This window comes from Phaseolus vulgaris, chromosome 8, assembly GCF_051622355.1.
Source record: "Phaseolus vulgaris cultivar YP4 chromosome 8, ASM5162235v1, whole genome shotgun sequence".
Classification (NCBI taxonomy): Eukaryota; Viridiplantae; Streptophyta; class Magnoliopsida; order Fabales; family Fabaceae; genus Phaseolus; species Phaseolus vulgaris.
This window is the reverse complement of record NC_143505.1, coordinates 12,195,412-12,213,236: the sequence shown is the minus strand read 5'-3', so window position 1 is coordinate 12,213,236 and position 17,825 is coordinate 12,195,412. Positions and strand designations below refer to the sequence as shown.

At 34.8% G+C, this 17,825-nt stretch overlaps 1 protein-coding gene and 1 pseudogene across 1 annotated transcript; one reads left to right on the top strand and one right to left on the bottom strand.

The window, feature by feature from the left end:
• Positions 1-2,949: 2,949 nt before the first annotated feature.
• LOC137826888 (cuscuta receptor 1) lies at positions 2,950-7,161 on the top strand. Its single transcript, XM_068633045.2, has 7 exons — positions 2,950-3,341; positions 3,574-3,711; positions 4,012-4,167; positions 4,253-4,330; positions 4,442-4,597; positions 4,733-4,804; positions 4,925-7,161. The coding sequence occupies exons 1-7, from the start codon at positions 2,999-3,001 to the stop codon at positions 7,009-7,011; spliced, it is 3,030 nt and encodes a 1,009-aa protein (XP_068489146.1). The 5' UTR covers positions 2,950-2,998; the 3' UTR covers positions 7,012-7,161.
• Positions 7,162-12,111: 4,950 nt separating this feature from the next.
• On the bottom strand, positions 12,112-12,217 carry LOC137827312 (small nucleolar RNA R71; annotated as a pseudogene).
• Between the last annotated feature and the right edge of the window lie 5,608 nt (positions 12,218-17,825).

Genomic DNA, 17,825 nt, shown 5'->3' with positions numbered 1-17,825 from the left:
TACACTCAGATTGAAGGTGTCGACTATTCTGAAACTTTTTCACCAACAGCAAAATTAACAACTTTGAGGTGTCTCCTCACCATTGCAGCAACCAGAAATTGGTTTACTCACCAGCTAGATGTGAAAAATGCCTTCTTACATGGCACATTGCATGAAATTATTTACATGGACTTCCCACCCGGGCATCATTGACAGGGGGAGAACATTGTATGTCGACTCAACAAATCCCTTTATGGTCTCAAACAAGCATCTCGAACCTGGTTTTCAACCTTTTCTCATGTGATTAAATTTGTAGGATTTCAACCGTCCAAGACAGATTACTCTCTATTCACAAGACAGAATAACTCATCATTTACTGTCCTTTTGATTTATGTGGATGATATTCTTTTGACAGGAAATGATTTGACAAAAATTCAGCGTGTTAAAGATTTTTTATTACAACAATTTCGTATTAAAGATATTGGAGACCTAAAATATTTTATAGGGATTGAATTTTCCCGTTCCAAAGCTGGTATTTACATGTCCCAAAGAAAATATGCGCTTGATATTTTGCAGGATACGGGACTCACAGGTGCTCGTCCAGACAAATTTCCAATGGAACAATACCTAAAACTCACACCAGACGATGGAGAGTTATTAAAAGATCCAGTCAAATACAGGCGACCCGTGGGACGACTAATATACCTCACGGTTACTCGGCCTGACATAGCATTTTTGGTTCGGACCCTAAGTCAATATATACAGGATCCACGGAAACCTCATTGGGATGCTGCAATTCGAGTCCTAAAGTACATCAAAGGATCACCAGGACAAGGATTGCTATTGCCATCCGAAAACAATCTGACAATTGACAGCTTATTGCGACTCAGACTGAGAAGGTTGTCAGACAACTCGGAGATCAGTATCTGGATATTGCATTTTTCTTGGTTCCTCTATTATCTCATGGAAGTCAAAAAAACAAACAAACGTATCAAGATCACCAGCGCAAGCAGAATACCGCGCAATGGCCAATACTTGTTTGGAGATAGTTTGGTTGCGATATCTGTTGCAGGATTCAAAGGTGCCATGTAACTTGCCAGCTCAACTTTTTTGTGACAATCGAGCGACATTACATATAGCAGCAAACCCAGTATTTCATGAACGCACAAAACACATTGAGATAGATTGCCACATTGTGCGAGAAAAATTACAAGCTGGGATAATCAGTCTTTCATATGTGCCGACACAGTATCAGCTCGCATATATTTTTACGAAGGCATTGGGCAAGGAACGATTTTTTACGCTACGACACAAGTTGGGGGTTCTTGATCTTCACCTACCAACTTGATGGGAGTATTAAGGAAATAATAATTATCAAATTATATGCAATTATTGTATGCAATATTTGACGATATTGTACCCAATTATATGCAATTAATTTAATAATTATAGAATCTCATGATTAATATACTACCTAATTAGATTGTAATTTGGGGAGAGAAACTCCCTATATATTTCCTATACATGAAGTGATGTAATATACACATAAGAGAATAAGAAACATCTCTTCTTCTTACCATTTTTTTTATCATTTTCTTATATTATTGGATGAATTTTTGAATGTTTTGAAATTCTAAGCTTTGGTATGATTTAATTGTGTGCTTTTAGATATTGTGAGATGCGAAATATAAATATTAATCAAGACATAGTATTTTAAGGAAAGAAAATACCTTGTTTAGGATGTGTATTGATTAGGGATTCGTCTAGATTGAGATATCTTAATTGTCTCATATATTGGAGTCATGTAGATGAAGATGATCAAGTGTTTAAAATTGAAGGAGATTCATATGATTTTGTGTGCAGTTTGAAATATAATCTGGTCTTTCAAATCATATGAATTAACATTGTCATACTAGGTGATATGAGATTGAGATTACTTATGCGCATAGCTGTGCAGATTCTGCAGTGAGATAGTATGAGACAAGTGCAGATCTCTAAGTCTAAATCAATGCAAGAGTCTTTCAAGTGTCCAAGTATGTTGCTCAGTAGAAGTCTGACATGAAAAATGTGAATGATGAATGATAGACACTTGATGACTTTTGAGAAAATGTGTGAGAGTTGATGACTTTATGTTTGTTAATTGAAATTGAAATTATATAGCAAAATTTTTATAGCTAGTTTACCCAGTTGTTTGTTGTTTTCTTTATCTATGATGTAATAATAATGTATTTTACAATGGACAGATGAGGTTGCAAGTAAGAGAGTTTTCAAATGAACAAATAAAATATATTTATATATTTTATTTTTATTATTTTGTTGATGTTTGTATTTTTCCCGTAAAGAAAGATGTATTTTGAACTAATATATATATATATATATATATATATATATATATATTAAAAATTTACTCATATGTAGAAAATATATAGAAATATTATAAATATTTTTTTCCATTATAAGGTAATTAAAATAAGGAAAGAAAACATTTTGGAAACTTCACTCGTAAGTGAGTCTACGCACCTCACACAGTAAGTCTTGGAGATAATATATTTAAGTTAAAGCAACCTTTTTATTAAAACAACTTTTCATAATAGAAGCAAGTCTACATGCAGTCAAATTTCCTTACACAAAGTCTTTGAGATAAATTTGATCAGATTAAATTTTAAAATAAAAATTAGAATACGATAATACTTTTAATTGCGATTTCACACACTGTAGTGAGAGATCGAATAACAAACTCTGATCAAGGAATTGTGTTAACAACTTTTGGTTTTTGAGGTGAAAATATTTAAGTAACTTTTTAAATAGAAACGAAATTAGTGGAGCCAACTTTTCTCAACAAAATGATTGAAGGGAATTCTGCTAGATAAAAACTTAACACAGAGAGTTAGAATAATAAAAAAAATAGTAAAATTTGCTTAAAAATCAAAACACAAATGATGTTTATAACAATATAAATAGAAACGATTACGATCTTACGTTTATAAACCCGAATTCGAAAGAAAACGCATAGACAACAATGAAGAAGAGTAGTGTTTTCGAGTTTTCTTTGATTTTAGTTTTACTGAGAGCGTTGTGTTGTGAAGGGTGTTGGAAGCATGAGAAAGAAGCTCTCATCAATATCAACAGTGTCTACTTCGACAACCATTTACCTTGGGTAGAAACCACTGACTGTTGCAAATGGGATAGGGTTGAGTGTAACTCTACCTCAGGGCGAGTGGTGAAACTTGATCTTTCTTGTAGGATTGATTATCCAGCACTTCGATATTGGCTTCTCAATTACTCCCATTTTCTTGTGTTTGAAGACTTGAAGAATCTCAACTTGTCAAGCACTTACATATCTAGTTGCGTTGAAACCGAAGGTTCCATCTTTTTCTTTTACAGAATGAAATAACGTCTTGTATTAGAAAGTTTGATGTTTTATGTGACTATGTTGTGCTGATATGAAAGAAAATGTAACTATGTTGTGAAATAATTTAGTAACACGAGTTGTTATAAGAATTAATATTGAATAATTCAGAAGAAATCATACGATGGTACAAATATGTAGATGTTTAGTTCATGTTAATTTAAGTCTCGTCTTTTGTGTTGCAGCATTAGGACTAAATCATCTGGAAGTCCTGGATTTGAGTGATAATTTTGGTGTCAATATTTTATCATGCGTGCCTGAGTCTTCATCTCTTAAGGTTTTATACTTACAAATTAACAAGCTCGATGCAACTTCATACCAAGGTCAGTTTGATACATATTTTTCTAAATACTGCAACCGTAGAAGAGATTGATAATCATATATTTGAAGTTTGACTGAAAATACCATCATTAACGTGACATCAGTGGTAATCCTGAACTGAGTAGCTTCATGAATTGCTCGGGGATTTGAAATTGAATGATAGTAAAAACTGCATTAGTTTGTAGCAGCTGGTTGTTAATTTCGTTTTATTAATAACTTGTGTTCTTTCACAACATAGGCTTTTGTTGGAGAAATATTGATTTCTTGAGGGAAAAGAGCTAACATAATGTTGTTCCTTCTAGGTTTATTCTCCAAGTTGATAAATCTTGAGGTTGTTGACTTGACCATGTGCGAGTTCAGCAACGATGATGACATTGCATCTGCTTTGAGTGCCCTTCCATCTCTCAAGTCTTTAAATTTAGAATTTTGTACTCAATTGAATCAGAGATCACTTCATAGTAATGACACACTTTGCACTTCATATTATTTCCTTTCCTTATTTATGATTAGTTAATTAACTATGATCAGAGTATATGTGAATAGGTTTTTCAAAACTGAGGACATTGGAGATCCTTGACTTGACTATGGTGGAGTTGGAAGACAGTAACTTACATTCTTCAGGTCGTTTTCATCATCTTTCATTAAATGTTTTCTTAAACATGGTTCATGACTCTTATGAGAATGTGCTACGGCATCATCTAACAACTACTAATAACTGGATGTATCATGCAGAGAAAGAAGAATTCGCATGGCCATCTAATCTGCAATTCCTTGGACTAAGTGGAAATAGTTTCAGTAATGAGGTTTTTTCTTCTCTAAGTGGGCTTCGACATCTCAAATTTCTTAATATAAGCCGAAACCAATTGAAAGGATCTTTGGATATTAGTGGTTAGTACTAAAATTATCATGGTTTTCTTTCTTTCAGCATGACAATCCTTTGTGTGTATTTGTATATATCTGTATAATACTGTTACACTCTGTAACAATGGTATATTCAATCAAACCTTTCTCTCTCCCTGGTAGGATTATCATCAAGCAATTTGGAAATTCTTGATTTCAGTCAGAATGATATCACCAATTTTGTTGTCAACCAAGGTATATGTGCAATTGATATTTCATACACTTAATGTTTAATTTATTTTAAGGCATTTATAATTTTTTTTCATTCTTTCATATCTTCTAATTTAATACTTTTATCCAAATATAATTTCTCAGATTGGCCTGGGCTTAAGATGCTAAAGGAATTATCCATAAGCTATAATGAATTCAAGGGGCCACTTCAACCATATTTTGCTAACTTCTCATCCCTTAGGAAGTTGGATCTTTCTAATAACAACTTTACTGGTAATATTGGTTCTAGCCTTGCAAGTCTTACATCCCTAGAATATCTGGCTTTTGATGGAAACCAATTTGAAGTCCCTATTTCATTCAAACTATTTTTTAATCATTCAAACCTTAAGTTCATCTATGGCAATGGGAACAAAGTCATACTGGACTCACACTCTTCTATGAAAAAATGGGTTCCAAAATTTCAATTGCAAGTACTCAGTTTGTCTTCAACGACTGAGTCCCATTCTCTCCCTATTCCAAGCTTCCTTCATTACCAATACAATTTGACTTATCTGGATTTCACTGGATGCAAACTAGAGGGAGAGTTTCCAAAATGGTTGTTGGAAAACAACACAAAATTGACATACCTTGTTCTTAAAAATTGTTCCTTCACTCAGTTCCAGCCGCCATCTTATCCCCATCTCCACCTTGCAGAAATGAAAGTATCCGACAATGCAATATCAGGTCAAATCACGAGGTACAATATCAGTTCATTTTTTCCAAATTTGAAAATTTTAGATATGTCTGAAAATGCAATCCATGGTTCAATTCCTCATGAATTTGGCCGAATGAAGTTACTGCAAACATTGGATCTCTCAAATAATCATTTGTCAGGAGAAATTCCACATGAGCTAAGCAACATGACCTCTTTACAAACATTGGATCTTTCCCATAATCAGTTAACAAAGGTCATATTTGGAGTTGGTCACCAATCCACAGGAAGCATCAGTTCATTGGATATAAGCAATAATCAATTGGTGGGAAAAATTCCAAGCCTCATAAAAAATATGTCAGGATTGGAGCTTCTTAGTATGTCCAATAATCATTTTGAAGGATCTATTCCGCTGGAATTGGCAGAACTTAAAAAACTAATTTATCTAGATCTGTCCCAAAATAATCTGATTGGTGTAATTCCACCTTTTGTAAATTCTTCGGTTAACACTATCCATTTGAACAACAATCATTTAAGTGGATTGTCCAAAAGAACGTTCCGTGGAAGCTCTTCCTTGAAGTTGCTAGAACTTAGCCACAATGAAGTAACCCATAGCATTCAAGATATGGTAGAAGACCTTAGTTTCATAGAGTTGAAGATTCTCCTTTTGCAAGGTAATCACTTCAATGGGGTTATACCAAGTCAATTATGCAAGTTGAAAGATTTAAGCATACTAGACCTTTCTCAAAACAACTTAACTGGTGTGATACCCAAATGCTTGGGTAGGATGCCTTTCTACAATGAATACCCTGAGGAACTAGAAAGATTGCTTCATGGCATCATTAGGTCGCCCTATTCTAGATTTGACAGACAGTTACCAAATGTGCAAGAAAGAGCAAATCTCACTTCAAAGAGGAGAACTGACACTTACGTAGCGAGTATCCTTGCTTACATGTCTGCAATTGACTTATCCCACAATAAACTTAAGGGCAATATCCCATCTGAGCTTGGAAACTTGACAAGAATTCATTCATTGGACTTGTCGCATAATTTTTTGACGGGGAAAATTCCAACTACATTCTCCAAGTTGCATCAAACAGAGAGTTTGGATCTTTCATTTAATAAGCTGAGTGGGGAAATTCCAACACAATTAAGTGAATTAACCTTTCTTTCTTCATTCAATGTATCTTACAATAACTTGTCTGGTGCAATTGAGAGAAAGGGACAATTTCTGACATTTGAAGAGAGCTGCTTCACTGGTAATCCATTACTTTGTGAACCTCCACTAGCAAGAAGTTGCAATCCTGCGCCTGTTGTTCTTCCAAATGACTCAGACATTGATAGTTGGGTGGACATGTTAGTTTTTTGTGTGACCTTTGCCGTGTCATACACATCATTTTTGTTGGTAACTGCAGCGGCTTTGTACATTAATCCTTACTGGAGGCAGTTATCCTTTTACTATGCAGAACTGGTGAGCCTGAATTGCTACTACTTTATCAAGGACAATTTGTGCAAGTTATGTAAAATTGGAAATGCGTAACATCATATTACCCTGTGTGTCTAAAACATCACTATCTTGTGTGTTGGCTCTAAGTGTGATGCAATAGTTAATTAGTTATGTATACGTTGTATGAAAATCGTATGTACTGAGGAACACACTAGTTTGTGCAATAAAAGTCTTTTTTAGTCACGTCATTATAGCACAGATACTCCGATAAGAGGTAGCTGGTATCGTGCAATGAGAAAACTTATTTAAAAAGAATTTTGAAACAAAAATTGAGTTTGACAAGCGTGACATTGCAACTCATATGTATGCTCTGGTGCAACAAGGAATTCAGAATCACATAATACTGTAAAAAATGCTTGTTGGTTAAATACCATGTTATTAAATTGTTCAGCTTGTTAATATTTTATATTTTTATTTATGAAGCATGAGCTTTCAACCTTAATTAGCAGTTTCTAACTCTTCTCGAGTGATTATTTGGATACCACTATCCATCTCAATTGTTAAATTAGAAGTGGGATTCAATCAAATTGAACTTGGAGTAAACAATGTGGCTTAACCAACTTAGTATCAGAACATGGAATGAGTCCAGGTCCTTGGGTTATAACTTTGATCCTGAAGTCATCAAATTAATCTTAATGAGCATAAGAAAGGTAGTTTTCGTGTATGTTTGTGCCATGTGAGCATAAGAAGTCATCAAATTAATCTCTTGGGCGAACTATTAACAAGCAAAAAGCTCAAAACTAGGTTGTATAGAAAGATCCCAACTAGGAACTATATCCAAATCGAAAGTCGAAGTTCCTTTGACAAAGTTCTATGGCATGTTTTCTGTATAGGTGTGCCACTGACATGAACCTCTCTTAAGCTAAGTCTGAAACATTAATGATTCAAACTCCACGCTGATGCTCTGCAACAGCTCTTAAATAAGATAAAGTTTACAAATGAAACGTTCTTCTACCAAATATCTAATTGTTAAGGATAATATGCTTACCTGAGCAAATGAAGAGCAAACCAGGAAAAGCTTTCCATAAAAGGTGATTCTACCAAAATGTACTCTTCAAGGCTTAGTCTCAAACATGAGATTGTTCTGAATTTAATGGTTGATAGAAAGTCCTACCCTATATTATCCAAGGCACCAGTAACAAACTAAGAATAATTCTCAATGCCATTTTAACAGAAAGTTCTTGAATAAATCTATGGTTTTCAGTTAATCAAATGAAGTAATTGTATAACATGTGTTAAATCACGGTGTTGATCATGATCGTAATCTATTACAGAACAACTTTGTATTAAACATCTACCTTCTTATAGCTTTTTATATGCAGAAGTATCACTGTGGGATTATATATATGTTATACACCGATACTTTTTCATATATTTTTGTGTTATATATATATATATATATATATATATATATATAAAGCTTAAACAACAAAGAATTTGTACGTAGGCATATATAGAAGCCTATCTTAGTAATTTTCTTTTAAAATGATTGTAAAATTTAAAAGTACATATTGAAGATTTGGAAGACATGCACTACCTTAGAATGATGAAGGTAGAATTTTTGGTCATTCATAGAAACTGGTGAAGAATAGGTTTGATTTCTAATCAGCACCATCACGAAATTATGAAATTCAAATATCCTCCACTACTTCATAATGAAATTTAATGAATAGGACAAAAGAGGCAAATAATCAAATCACCGACCAATGGTTATCAGTGAAACATTGATATCATGTCAAGAAGTTCTATTGTCCTAAAGTTTACAGTGTCATATGAATAATAAACATTAGATTTATCTCTATGACTAGTAAATCCAAAATCCTCGTCATAGTTCTACAATTATCGATAACATGCCCTACTCTTGAAATTTGTTCACCTTTTCCTTTTACTATAGCCAGATTCATTTTTAAAAGATTCGTTTATTGTGTTTGCACGATGAACAAAACCCAGCCTCAGGTTGATGAAGTCCCACATAAAAAAGTTGGTTTTTATAATTGTTGTCACCATTTTTTGGGTTCCTTTCTGTTGGATTTAATATGGTCAAAGATCAACTAGTGGTGACCCAAAAGAAAGGAAGAGAAAAATGTATTGTTGACGGAGAGAGGCCTCACCCGGTAGAAGAATTTAAGACCATCGTTTTGGGTGAGAGTGGAATGGTGAAGATTGGGTGTCATAGGGGCTGAGCGAGAAGGAGAATTAGTAGAATGTCTGAAAGAATATGTGGGGGCATTTGAAAGAATATGTGGGGGGCATTTGCATGGTCAGTTATGTATGGGATAAATCCTGACTTTATGTGTCACCGGCTGTCTATAAATACAAGGGTGAAACCAGTAGTGCAGAAGAGGCGTAAGTTCGTGGGAGAAAAAAAGGGAGATTGTAGAGGTAGAGAAGCTTCGGAGTGTGGGCTATATTAGGGAAATATAGTACCCTTCTTGGCTTGCAAATGCTGTGTTGGTACAAAAAAGTAATGAAAAATGGAGGATGTGCACCGATTTAAACAAAGCATGTCCTAACGATTCGTATCTGTTACCCAACATTGAGATGTTGGTGGATGGGGTAGTAGGTTGTGAGATGTTGAGTTTTATGGACGCATATTTGGATTATAATTAGATACGAATGGATCCAAGGGATGTTGAAAAAATGACTTTTAGAGTAAGTTTGTCTAGCTTTTGTTACATGGTAATGCCTTTTGGATTAAAAAATGCAGGGGCAACATACCAAAGGTTGATGGATCAAATTTAGGAAGATATGCTGGGAAGAAATGTGGAAGCATATGTGGACGATATGGTGGTGCAGTCTATGGAAGGCAGTAATCATGTGCAGGACCTGAAAGAACTTTTTCAGGCGTTGGATAAGTACAAGTTAAAACTGAATCCGGAGAAGTGTGTCTTTGGAGTAAAAGCAGGTAAATTCCTGGGGTTTATGTTAACTCAACAAGGAATTGAAATAAATCCAAAGAAGTGTGACACGTTTCTTAACATGTGAAACCCGATATCAGTAAAGGAGGTCCAACAGTTGGTAGAGAGGATGACGTCGTTATCCTGCTTCATTCTGATAAGTGCCAATGTGTAGTTTTTATGATTGAGAAAATTGAACTCTTTGAAACTTAATTGTTGCTTAATGTAAGAAAATTACCCTAATCTGAGAATTATTGAATCTGATTATATATTTTTTGAACCAAGAAACAAATGAAGAAATTTAATCTCAATTTTTGTGTAAATTGCAGATGAGTATGAAGCATTGAAAGAATTATTCAAGCTGGCTTTGAAAGAAAAAAAAGAGTAAAAACTTAATTGGATCACAAGAAGATTTAGCTCAAGCTAGAGGATTTAGCTCAAGCTAAAACTGTCCAGAATTGATTAAAGGTGCAGTAGAATTCTAGCCCAGGCTAGAATTGCTAGCTCAAGCTAAAACTGTCCAAAGATGATTAAAGGTGCAGTACTGATCTAGCTCAGGCTAGAATCGCTAGCTCAAGCTAAAAATGCACCGAAAGATCTAGCTCAAGCTAAAACGGGCTAGCTTGAGCAGCTTGAGCTAAAGTTGATTATATAAATTCTGAAACATAACTCAAAACCAGTGGTGGAAAACAAATTGGGTTTTTTAGAGAGAGACTAGTGAGAGAAAGAGAAGAAACCTATGTTCTTAGGAGAAGAACTTGCTCAGATCAGCCCTTCTTATGCAATCCAGATCAAGAATGAAGATTGGAGGAGCTGTCATGAGTGGCTAAGTTCTTTCTAACTTGGGATTGAATGTAATTTATCTTGATCAAATGTATTCTTGGTGATATATATACAAAATTCTCTTTTCTACTTGTTCTTGGTATTTTTCGTTTTATGCTTATTGCTTGATTTTGTCTGATCAATAGAGTCTTGATTTTGATCCTTAAATTTAACTGGAAAGTACCTTTAAGGATCTGAAATAAACGAAAATACTTGATAACTTGTAATGCTAGGAATAGATTCCAGGTTATTGATTGCATTATAATTCTGTTCCTAAAGCTGGATGATTTATTAAATATCTGAGGAATCAGTGTTTGAGAAATTATCTTATGAATTTCATCTGTGAGGAATCAAGATGAATGACTTTAAATTAAGCATCAAGAATAAGTAGTTTTGAGTATTATATATTGTATTATTCAAAATACAGATGATTGAGATAAACGCAATTCAATCCCAAGTATCTTTCTCTATATTTGATAAGTTGGTTTTGTTACGCCCTGAATCAAACCCTAACTCTCCGAATTATTTGTGAAATCTTTAATTTGGTTATGAACAAAGTCTCAAAATTATTTTCTATACTCAATGAGTTTTATAACAGAACATTTTAATTAGAATTGTTCTTTGTGGGTTCGACATTCGTACTTTAAAGAGTACTATATTATAGTTGATTCGGTACACTTGCCGAGAAAGATCAACAAGTTTTTGGCGCCGTTGCTGGGGAACAATTTCTTTTAAGAATTTCTGAAGTATAACTCATTGAGTATTGTGAATATTCTGTTTTCTTTGTCAATATACACTGGTTTATATTTTATTCTTTTATCCTATGTTAATCCTTGCTTGAGTTGTCTTAGACACATGCTATTAAGAGGACAGGTTCCTGAAGATCAATTGGAATTTGATCCAGAAATTGAGAAGACAGCTAGAAGAAATCTGAGCAAGAAGAGAGAAGAAAAGAAGAAGCAAGGACAAACAAAAGGAGAACCTTCCAACACTCTCAACTCACACAATCAAACAGAGTTCCAAATGGCTGAAAATAGAAAAAATCCACCTAGAAGGACATTGGGAGACTATGCTATGCAACATGGACCGAGGCATTTCTCTAGCATAGCCATACCTCCTGCCACCAAATCATTAGAGATGAAGCCAACTTTTCTTAGCTTAATCAGCACTCATCAATTCACTGGAATGGATCATGAAAACCCTTATACTCATCTATCCGCATTCTATGAGTTGGTTAGGACCATGGGCTTCGAGGAAAATGATATTGAATCTGTTTATCTGCGTCTATTTCCTTTCTCACTTGCAGGCAAAGCAAAAGAGTGGTTAAAGTCGCATCCAAACCAGAGTTTAAGTAGCTGGAATGATGTAGAAGAGAAATTCCTACACAGATTCTTCCCACTCTCTCGATATATCAAGGCTAAGTCTGATATCTCCACATTCAGGAAAGGGCCAAAAGAACCTTTTTGTGAAGCTTGGGAACGCTTTAAAGTGATGTTAAGAAGATGTCCTAATCATGGCTTTGAGGATATTGCTCAGTTGAACATATTCCACAATGGTTTGAGGCCTGATACTAAAATGATCTTGGATGCTGCAGCAGGAGGTACAATGATGAGTGTTGATGCAGAACAAGCTACAAGAATCATTGATGCTTTAGCCTCAACAGATTACCAAGCTCAACGTGATAGATATTCAGTGCAAAAGAAAGGGGTGTTGGATCTTAGTACTTCAGATGAAATTTTAGCACAAAACAAGATTTTGACTCAGCAAATTGAGGCATTAACCAAGCAAATGTCAAAACTGCCTCAACAATTACTTTCAGTAAATTCTCCTTAAATTCATAATCAAGCTTTGAAGTGTGATTTTTGTGGGGGAGATCATCTCAATGGCCAATGCTCTTACCAAAATCCATCAGAGGAAGAGGTTCAGTATATGAATAATCAAGGAAGGCAAGGTGGCTTTGCATATAATTATCCAAATAACATGGCTCAAGGATGGATGAATAATCCAAATCAAGGATTTGGGTGGAAGCAAGAGGCTGGATCATCTAACAGACAAGTCCCTTATCAGCAGCAACCACATTATCCTTCCATTCATGAGAGAACATCAAAATTGGAAGATACTTTTGAGAAGTTCATGCAAGCCTCTCTATCTAATCAGAGAAATACTGAAGCATCAATAAGAAATTTAGAGACACAGGTGGGGCAGCTGGCTAAACAGTTAGCTGATAATCAAGGAAGTCAATTTTCAGCAAATACACAAACCAATCCCAAAGAGCATTGCAAGTCTATCACCACTAGAAGTGGGAAAGTTATAGGAAAAGGAATTGGAGATAATTTAGTTGTTGAGGAAGAGGTTTTGAGTGAGAGAGAAAATGAAAAAGAACAGAGTGAGTGTGAGGGAGGAGAAAGAAGGAATAAGGAAGATGTTGTAGATATTAGAGAGGAAATAGAAAAAAATGAAAAAAGTGAGAAACAAGAGAGGAGTGTTCCTATCAAAGATGTACCTTACCCACATGCTCCTACAAAGAAAGACAAAGAAAGACAATTTGCAAGATTCATGGATATTCTCAAAAGATTGCAAATTAACATTCCTTTTACTGAAGCTTTAAAGCAGATGCCTACATATGCTAAATTCATGAAGGAATTATTGACAAAGAAAAGAAAATTCAATGACCAGGAAATACATGAATTGGAAGCTGGATGCAGTGCTATAATTCAAAAGTCATTACCGCAAAAATCTAGAGATCCTGGGAGTTTCACTTTGCCAGTTACCATAGGAAATCTCACTGTTGGAAAGGCATTATTGGATCTTGGAGCTAGTATTAATTTGATGCCTTTATCAATGCTGAAGAAAATTGGAGATGTAGAAGTGAAACCAACAAGAATTACTTTGCAATTGGCTGATAGATCAATTAAATATCCACCTGGAATAGTTGAAGATTTATTGGTAAAGGTAGATAAATTTCTATTCCCGGTAGATTTTGTTGTAATGGATATTGAAGAAGATGCTGAAGTACCTTTGATATTGGTAAGACCATTCATGAAAACTGCCAAAGTTATAATTGATGTAGACAAAGGAAAATTGAAGGTTTGTATTCTAGATGAAGAAGTAAGCTTTAATGTTTTTGAAGCAAAGAAGTATTCAAATGGTCATAAAGAGTGTTTCAGAGTGGATATGAATATTGTTGAACCTTCAATGATGTTAATCAGGCGTCAAGCTATATGACGTTAAACGAGCGCTTGCTGGGAGGCAACCCAGTGTTTTGTTTTGAAATGTGTCTTTAATTTTTGTTTTGATTTAGTAGTATGTTTTAATATTTGATGTCTTTAAAACCAGTTTGATATGTGAAATGGTCATGTAGGTTTGAAATGTTAGGTGAAATGAATAGATGGAAGAAAGCTTAGAAAGGTTTGAAACTTTTGGCAAAGACAAAATGAAAATTTTCAAGAAAATTTCATTGCAGGGTAATTTTAGCTTAAGCTAGAACTTTTAGCCTAAGCTAGTTATGCAGAAAAAGAAGAAAAAAATTTGTTCTACAACTTTTGCCTGAGCTAAAATGAGCTAGCTTGAGCTAGAGTAAATATGTTGCTCTCTGCCAAACTTTAGCCTAAGCTAAAATGAGCTAGCTTGAGCTAAAGCAAATCTGTTGCTCTCTGCCAAATTTTAGCCTGAGCTAAAATGAGCTAGCTTGAGCTAGAAAACTCTGTTGCTCTCTGCCAAATTTTAGCTTAAGCTAAAAAGAGCTAGCTTGAGTTAGAAAACTTTGTTGCTCTCTGCCAAACTTTAGCTTAAGCTAAAACGAGCTAGCTTGAGCTAGAGCAAATTTGTTGCTCTCTGTCCAATTTTAGCCTGAGCTAAGAAGCTCTAGCCTAAGCTAGTGAGATTTCTTAAAAAAAAAAAAAAAAAAAAAAAAAAAAAAAAAAAAAAAAAAATCCTGCAGCATTTTATAAAAATCACATTTTGAAAACCCTGCAACCTAACTCAGTTTCAGAAGCACCCTCTGTTCTAAAAAAATCCCAAAGCTTCCATCTACATAATCATTCTCAAACAAACATTTCATCTACATTGCCATTATCAAGGTAAGTAATTACTCATCTCCATAATCATTTTCATTGCCATTTCCATTTCACAGTCCAGACATGCGTGTTTCTCTTTCCATTTCACAGTTTCGTTTTTTAAATTGAAAGATTCAATCTTTTTGAAATTTCAATGTCTTGATGTTAAATAGGATTGTGGAATGGGATAATCAAAGTTAAGTACGGTTTCCATGGATTAAATACCAAAACAAAAATTACTCATTCAATGTCATTCTACATCATGCATACCAAGTGTTTGTTAAAATGTCAATCAAATAAAACACTTTGGTTTGAGAAATACTTATTCTTACATGTGCAGAAAAATGAGTCACACCAAATCCACAACTGGTATTAAATAATCCGTCGTTGACACCCACTGAATTTCATGATTACCTATCTTGGCCTAGGGACATGCACAGTTTTTCAGGGGAGGCAAGAGAATTTGGAGTTGGGACTAGAGTTGAAGATACACCAGAAATGGCAGCTGGACCATCTGGAGTAGCAGAAGATGAAGATCCAAACCAAGTTCAGAATGATGATGTTGGCACAGAGCGGAACAAAGTCATAAGAGGAGATTGATACTTCTCATGCACAATGAACAGAAAACTGGTTTTATCTTTTTTTTTTAACTTTACTTTCAGTTTAATTTAGTAAGTTGACTTTAATAGTTTGGTTTAATATTTCTTACTTTAGATTTTGTTGATGACAAGCTTAAGTTGGTATAATGGTTGATGTTTGCATATTTTGTGAAGTGAAATCTTGTATATAGATAGATGATGGTATAATTTTTTGGAAAAAGAAATCAAACCATAGTTCTAAATTAGAACAACCAAATGGATTGATCAGGGACTTAATTTGAAAAAGAATTTGTGGCTGGAACCATCAATCAAATTGAGAAAGGATATTAATGTGTAAAAGTTGGAACAAGGTAAATAGTTGAAAGCAATGTTTGAGAACAAATGAGGAATTGAATTTAGCCAACCAAGTGAGAGTGTGAAACCTTTAAACAGTTTGAGAGACTTTCACTAGTGAAGAGTTAATTGAGGTTGCCTAATTTTCTAGTCAATTTGCATCACAAAATCAAATATGGAGATGATTGAGGCATGTTTAATAGAGTGGAGGTGAGAAAACTCAGAACCAAACAGCTAACCTTTGCAATATATGATGACATGTGCAGAAAAATAACCCTTTTTGAGCCAAATTTGTTTTATTGCACCCTAGCTTCTGATATACATATATTGTCCTACCTTGTGGTATGCTAACAAAAGGAGAGCATAGGTGCAATTCAAATTTCTATAATTAAAAGAATTGGGTTTGGTGTGGCTGCTGGGATTTTGAGAGTGAAAAAAGAAAGAGAAAAAGAAAAAAAAAAGGAAATGACAAAATTATCCAAATTCTCATTCTCTTTTCTAAAAAAAAAAGAGAAAAATAAAAGCAAAGGGGATTACAAGAATATAAAAAGAAGCAATGTGAATGAATCTTATGGAAGGGATAATGGATAACACAATTAGAAAGTGAATTGCAAATATGCTAATCTTTTGTTAAGTGTGCATTTTGTTATCCTGGAAAAACCAAATTTTCTTTGTAACCCAGCCTCATTACAACCTGAAAAGACCTCAAGATCTATGTTTGTGAAAGTGTTTGTAATCAACTGGAAATGAAGGACAACCTTAAATTAACTTGGAATTCAGTGAAAAAAAAAGAGGGAAAACACTCACCAGTGAGGAATGAAGAGAGAAATTCCTTAGTTTGATTCTCAATGAAGAGTAACAATTGTTTACCTTGGAAATTGAATACATTCTTATCCTGTCTTGGTTTGAATTGATAGGAAACACCATAATTTTTTGTTGAATTATCTTGTGCTCTTTCCATGAAGTTGTTATGATATTAAACTATAAATTTGATTTCTAAGGATTTTGGGGAAGAATGAACTCATATTTTTTGGGATTCAATTACTTTGCTTGAGGACAAGCAAGATTCTAGGTTAGGGGGAATTTGATAAGTGCCAATGTGTAGTTTTTATGATTGAGAAAATTGAACACTTTGGAACTTAATTGTTGCTTAATGTAAGAAAATTACCCTAATCTGATAATTATTGAATCTAATTGTTGCTTAATGTCCAAAACATGTCCTAAGGTGCATAATTATACAGGCGAACTAAGGAAAAGTAGTACAAAAGAGGCAGTTGCGAAAGCATTCTAGCCACTCGGTCATTGACCGCTCCTTAGCAACCCTCGTCTTCAACGATCTTTCCATCAACGACGCTTTTGAAGGGATCTAGCATGGATGTATCCAAGTTAGGTTGCATAATCGTAACTTGCTCAACCACTCATTTGAACCCGTTCACAAAAGCATGGGCAATTTCGTTCTTGGCAGTTTCCAACGTTGTATCCAAGGTGTTTATTTTGTTATGCAACATTGCTTCAGTGGATTCCCATGCGCGGTTGGCGACCTCGTGCTCCTTGCGGTGCCGAGCATAATCTTCCATCGTCCTTTGGGGTTTGGCGAGAGCGTCGTCCCTATCCCTCATCATCTCGCCTAGTGTGGCTTCAAGACAAGTGTTCTTTTCACGAAACAATTGTAGCTCTATTTTCATCTTTTGGTTTTGGTCACTGTCTAATTTGATCAGTTTTTGCAATTTTCGATTGAAGTCAGCAACAAGGTCAGACCACGAAGATATGTCAGTATTGGCTGCCTTCGCCACATAAGCCTTCTTGTTTGATCCCATAGCAGAAGAATCATGATGCGGAGAAGATTCCCCTTTGACGTCAGAAAGGTCGGTGGGAGCTTGACTCTCATTGCGTCTTTTCTTTTGGACCGACATAGTGGCAATGCGTTTAGAATCAGCAATGCCATGGTCGGCCGGGGGTTGTGTGGAGGACTCCCTCATGCGTCGAGCCATCTCAGCCTTGGATAAAAACATAGTGTTCTCTGCGAAGGAAGGCAAGGTAACAATTCATTGACAGTTATATCAGTAGCATAAAGCAAAGGGGGATAAAGGTATGTACCAATGTAGACTTTTAAGTCATTCAGTCGGGATTCGAGCTTTAAG

Excerpts from the sequence above, each read along its gene's own strand:
- LOC137826888 (XM_068633045.2), top strand. The coding sequence starts at position 2,999 with ATGAAGAAGAGTAGTGTTTTCGAGTTTTCTTTGATTTTAGTTTTACTG. Across the intron at positions 4,331-4,441 it reads CAGTAACTTACATTCTTCAG|AGAAAGAAGAATTCGCATGG; the intron begins GTCGTTTTCATC and ends TGTATCATGCAG. Across the intron at positions 4,598-4,732 it reads AGGATCTTTGGATATTAGTG|GATTATCATCAAGCAATTTG; the intron begins GTTAGTACTAAA and ends TCTCCCTGGTAG.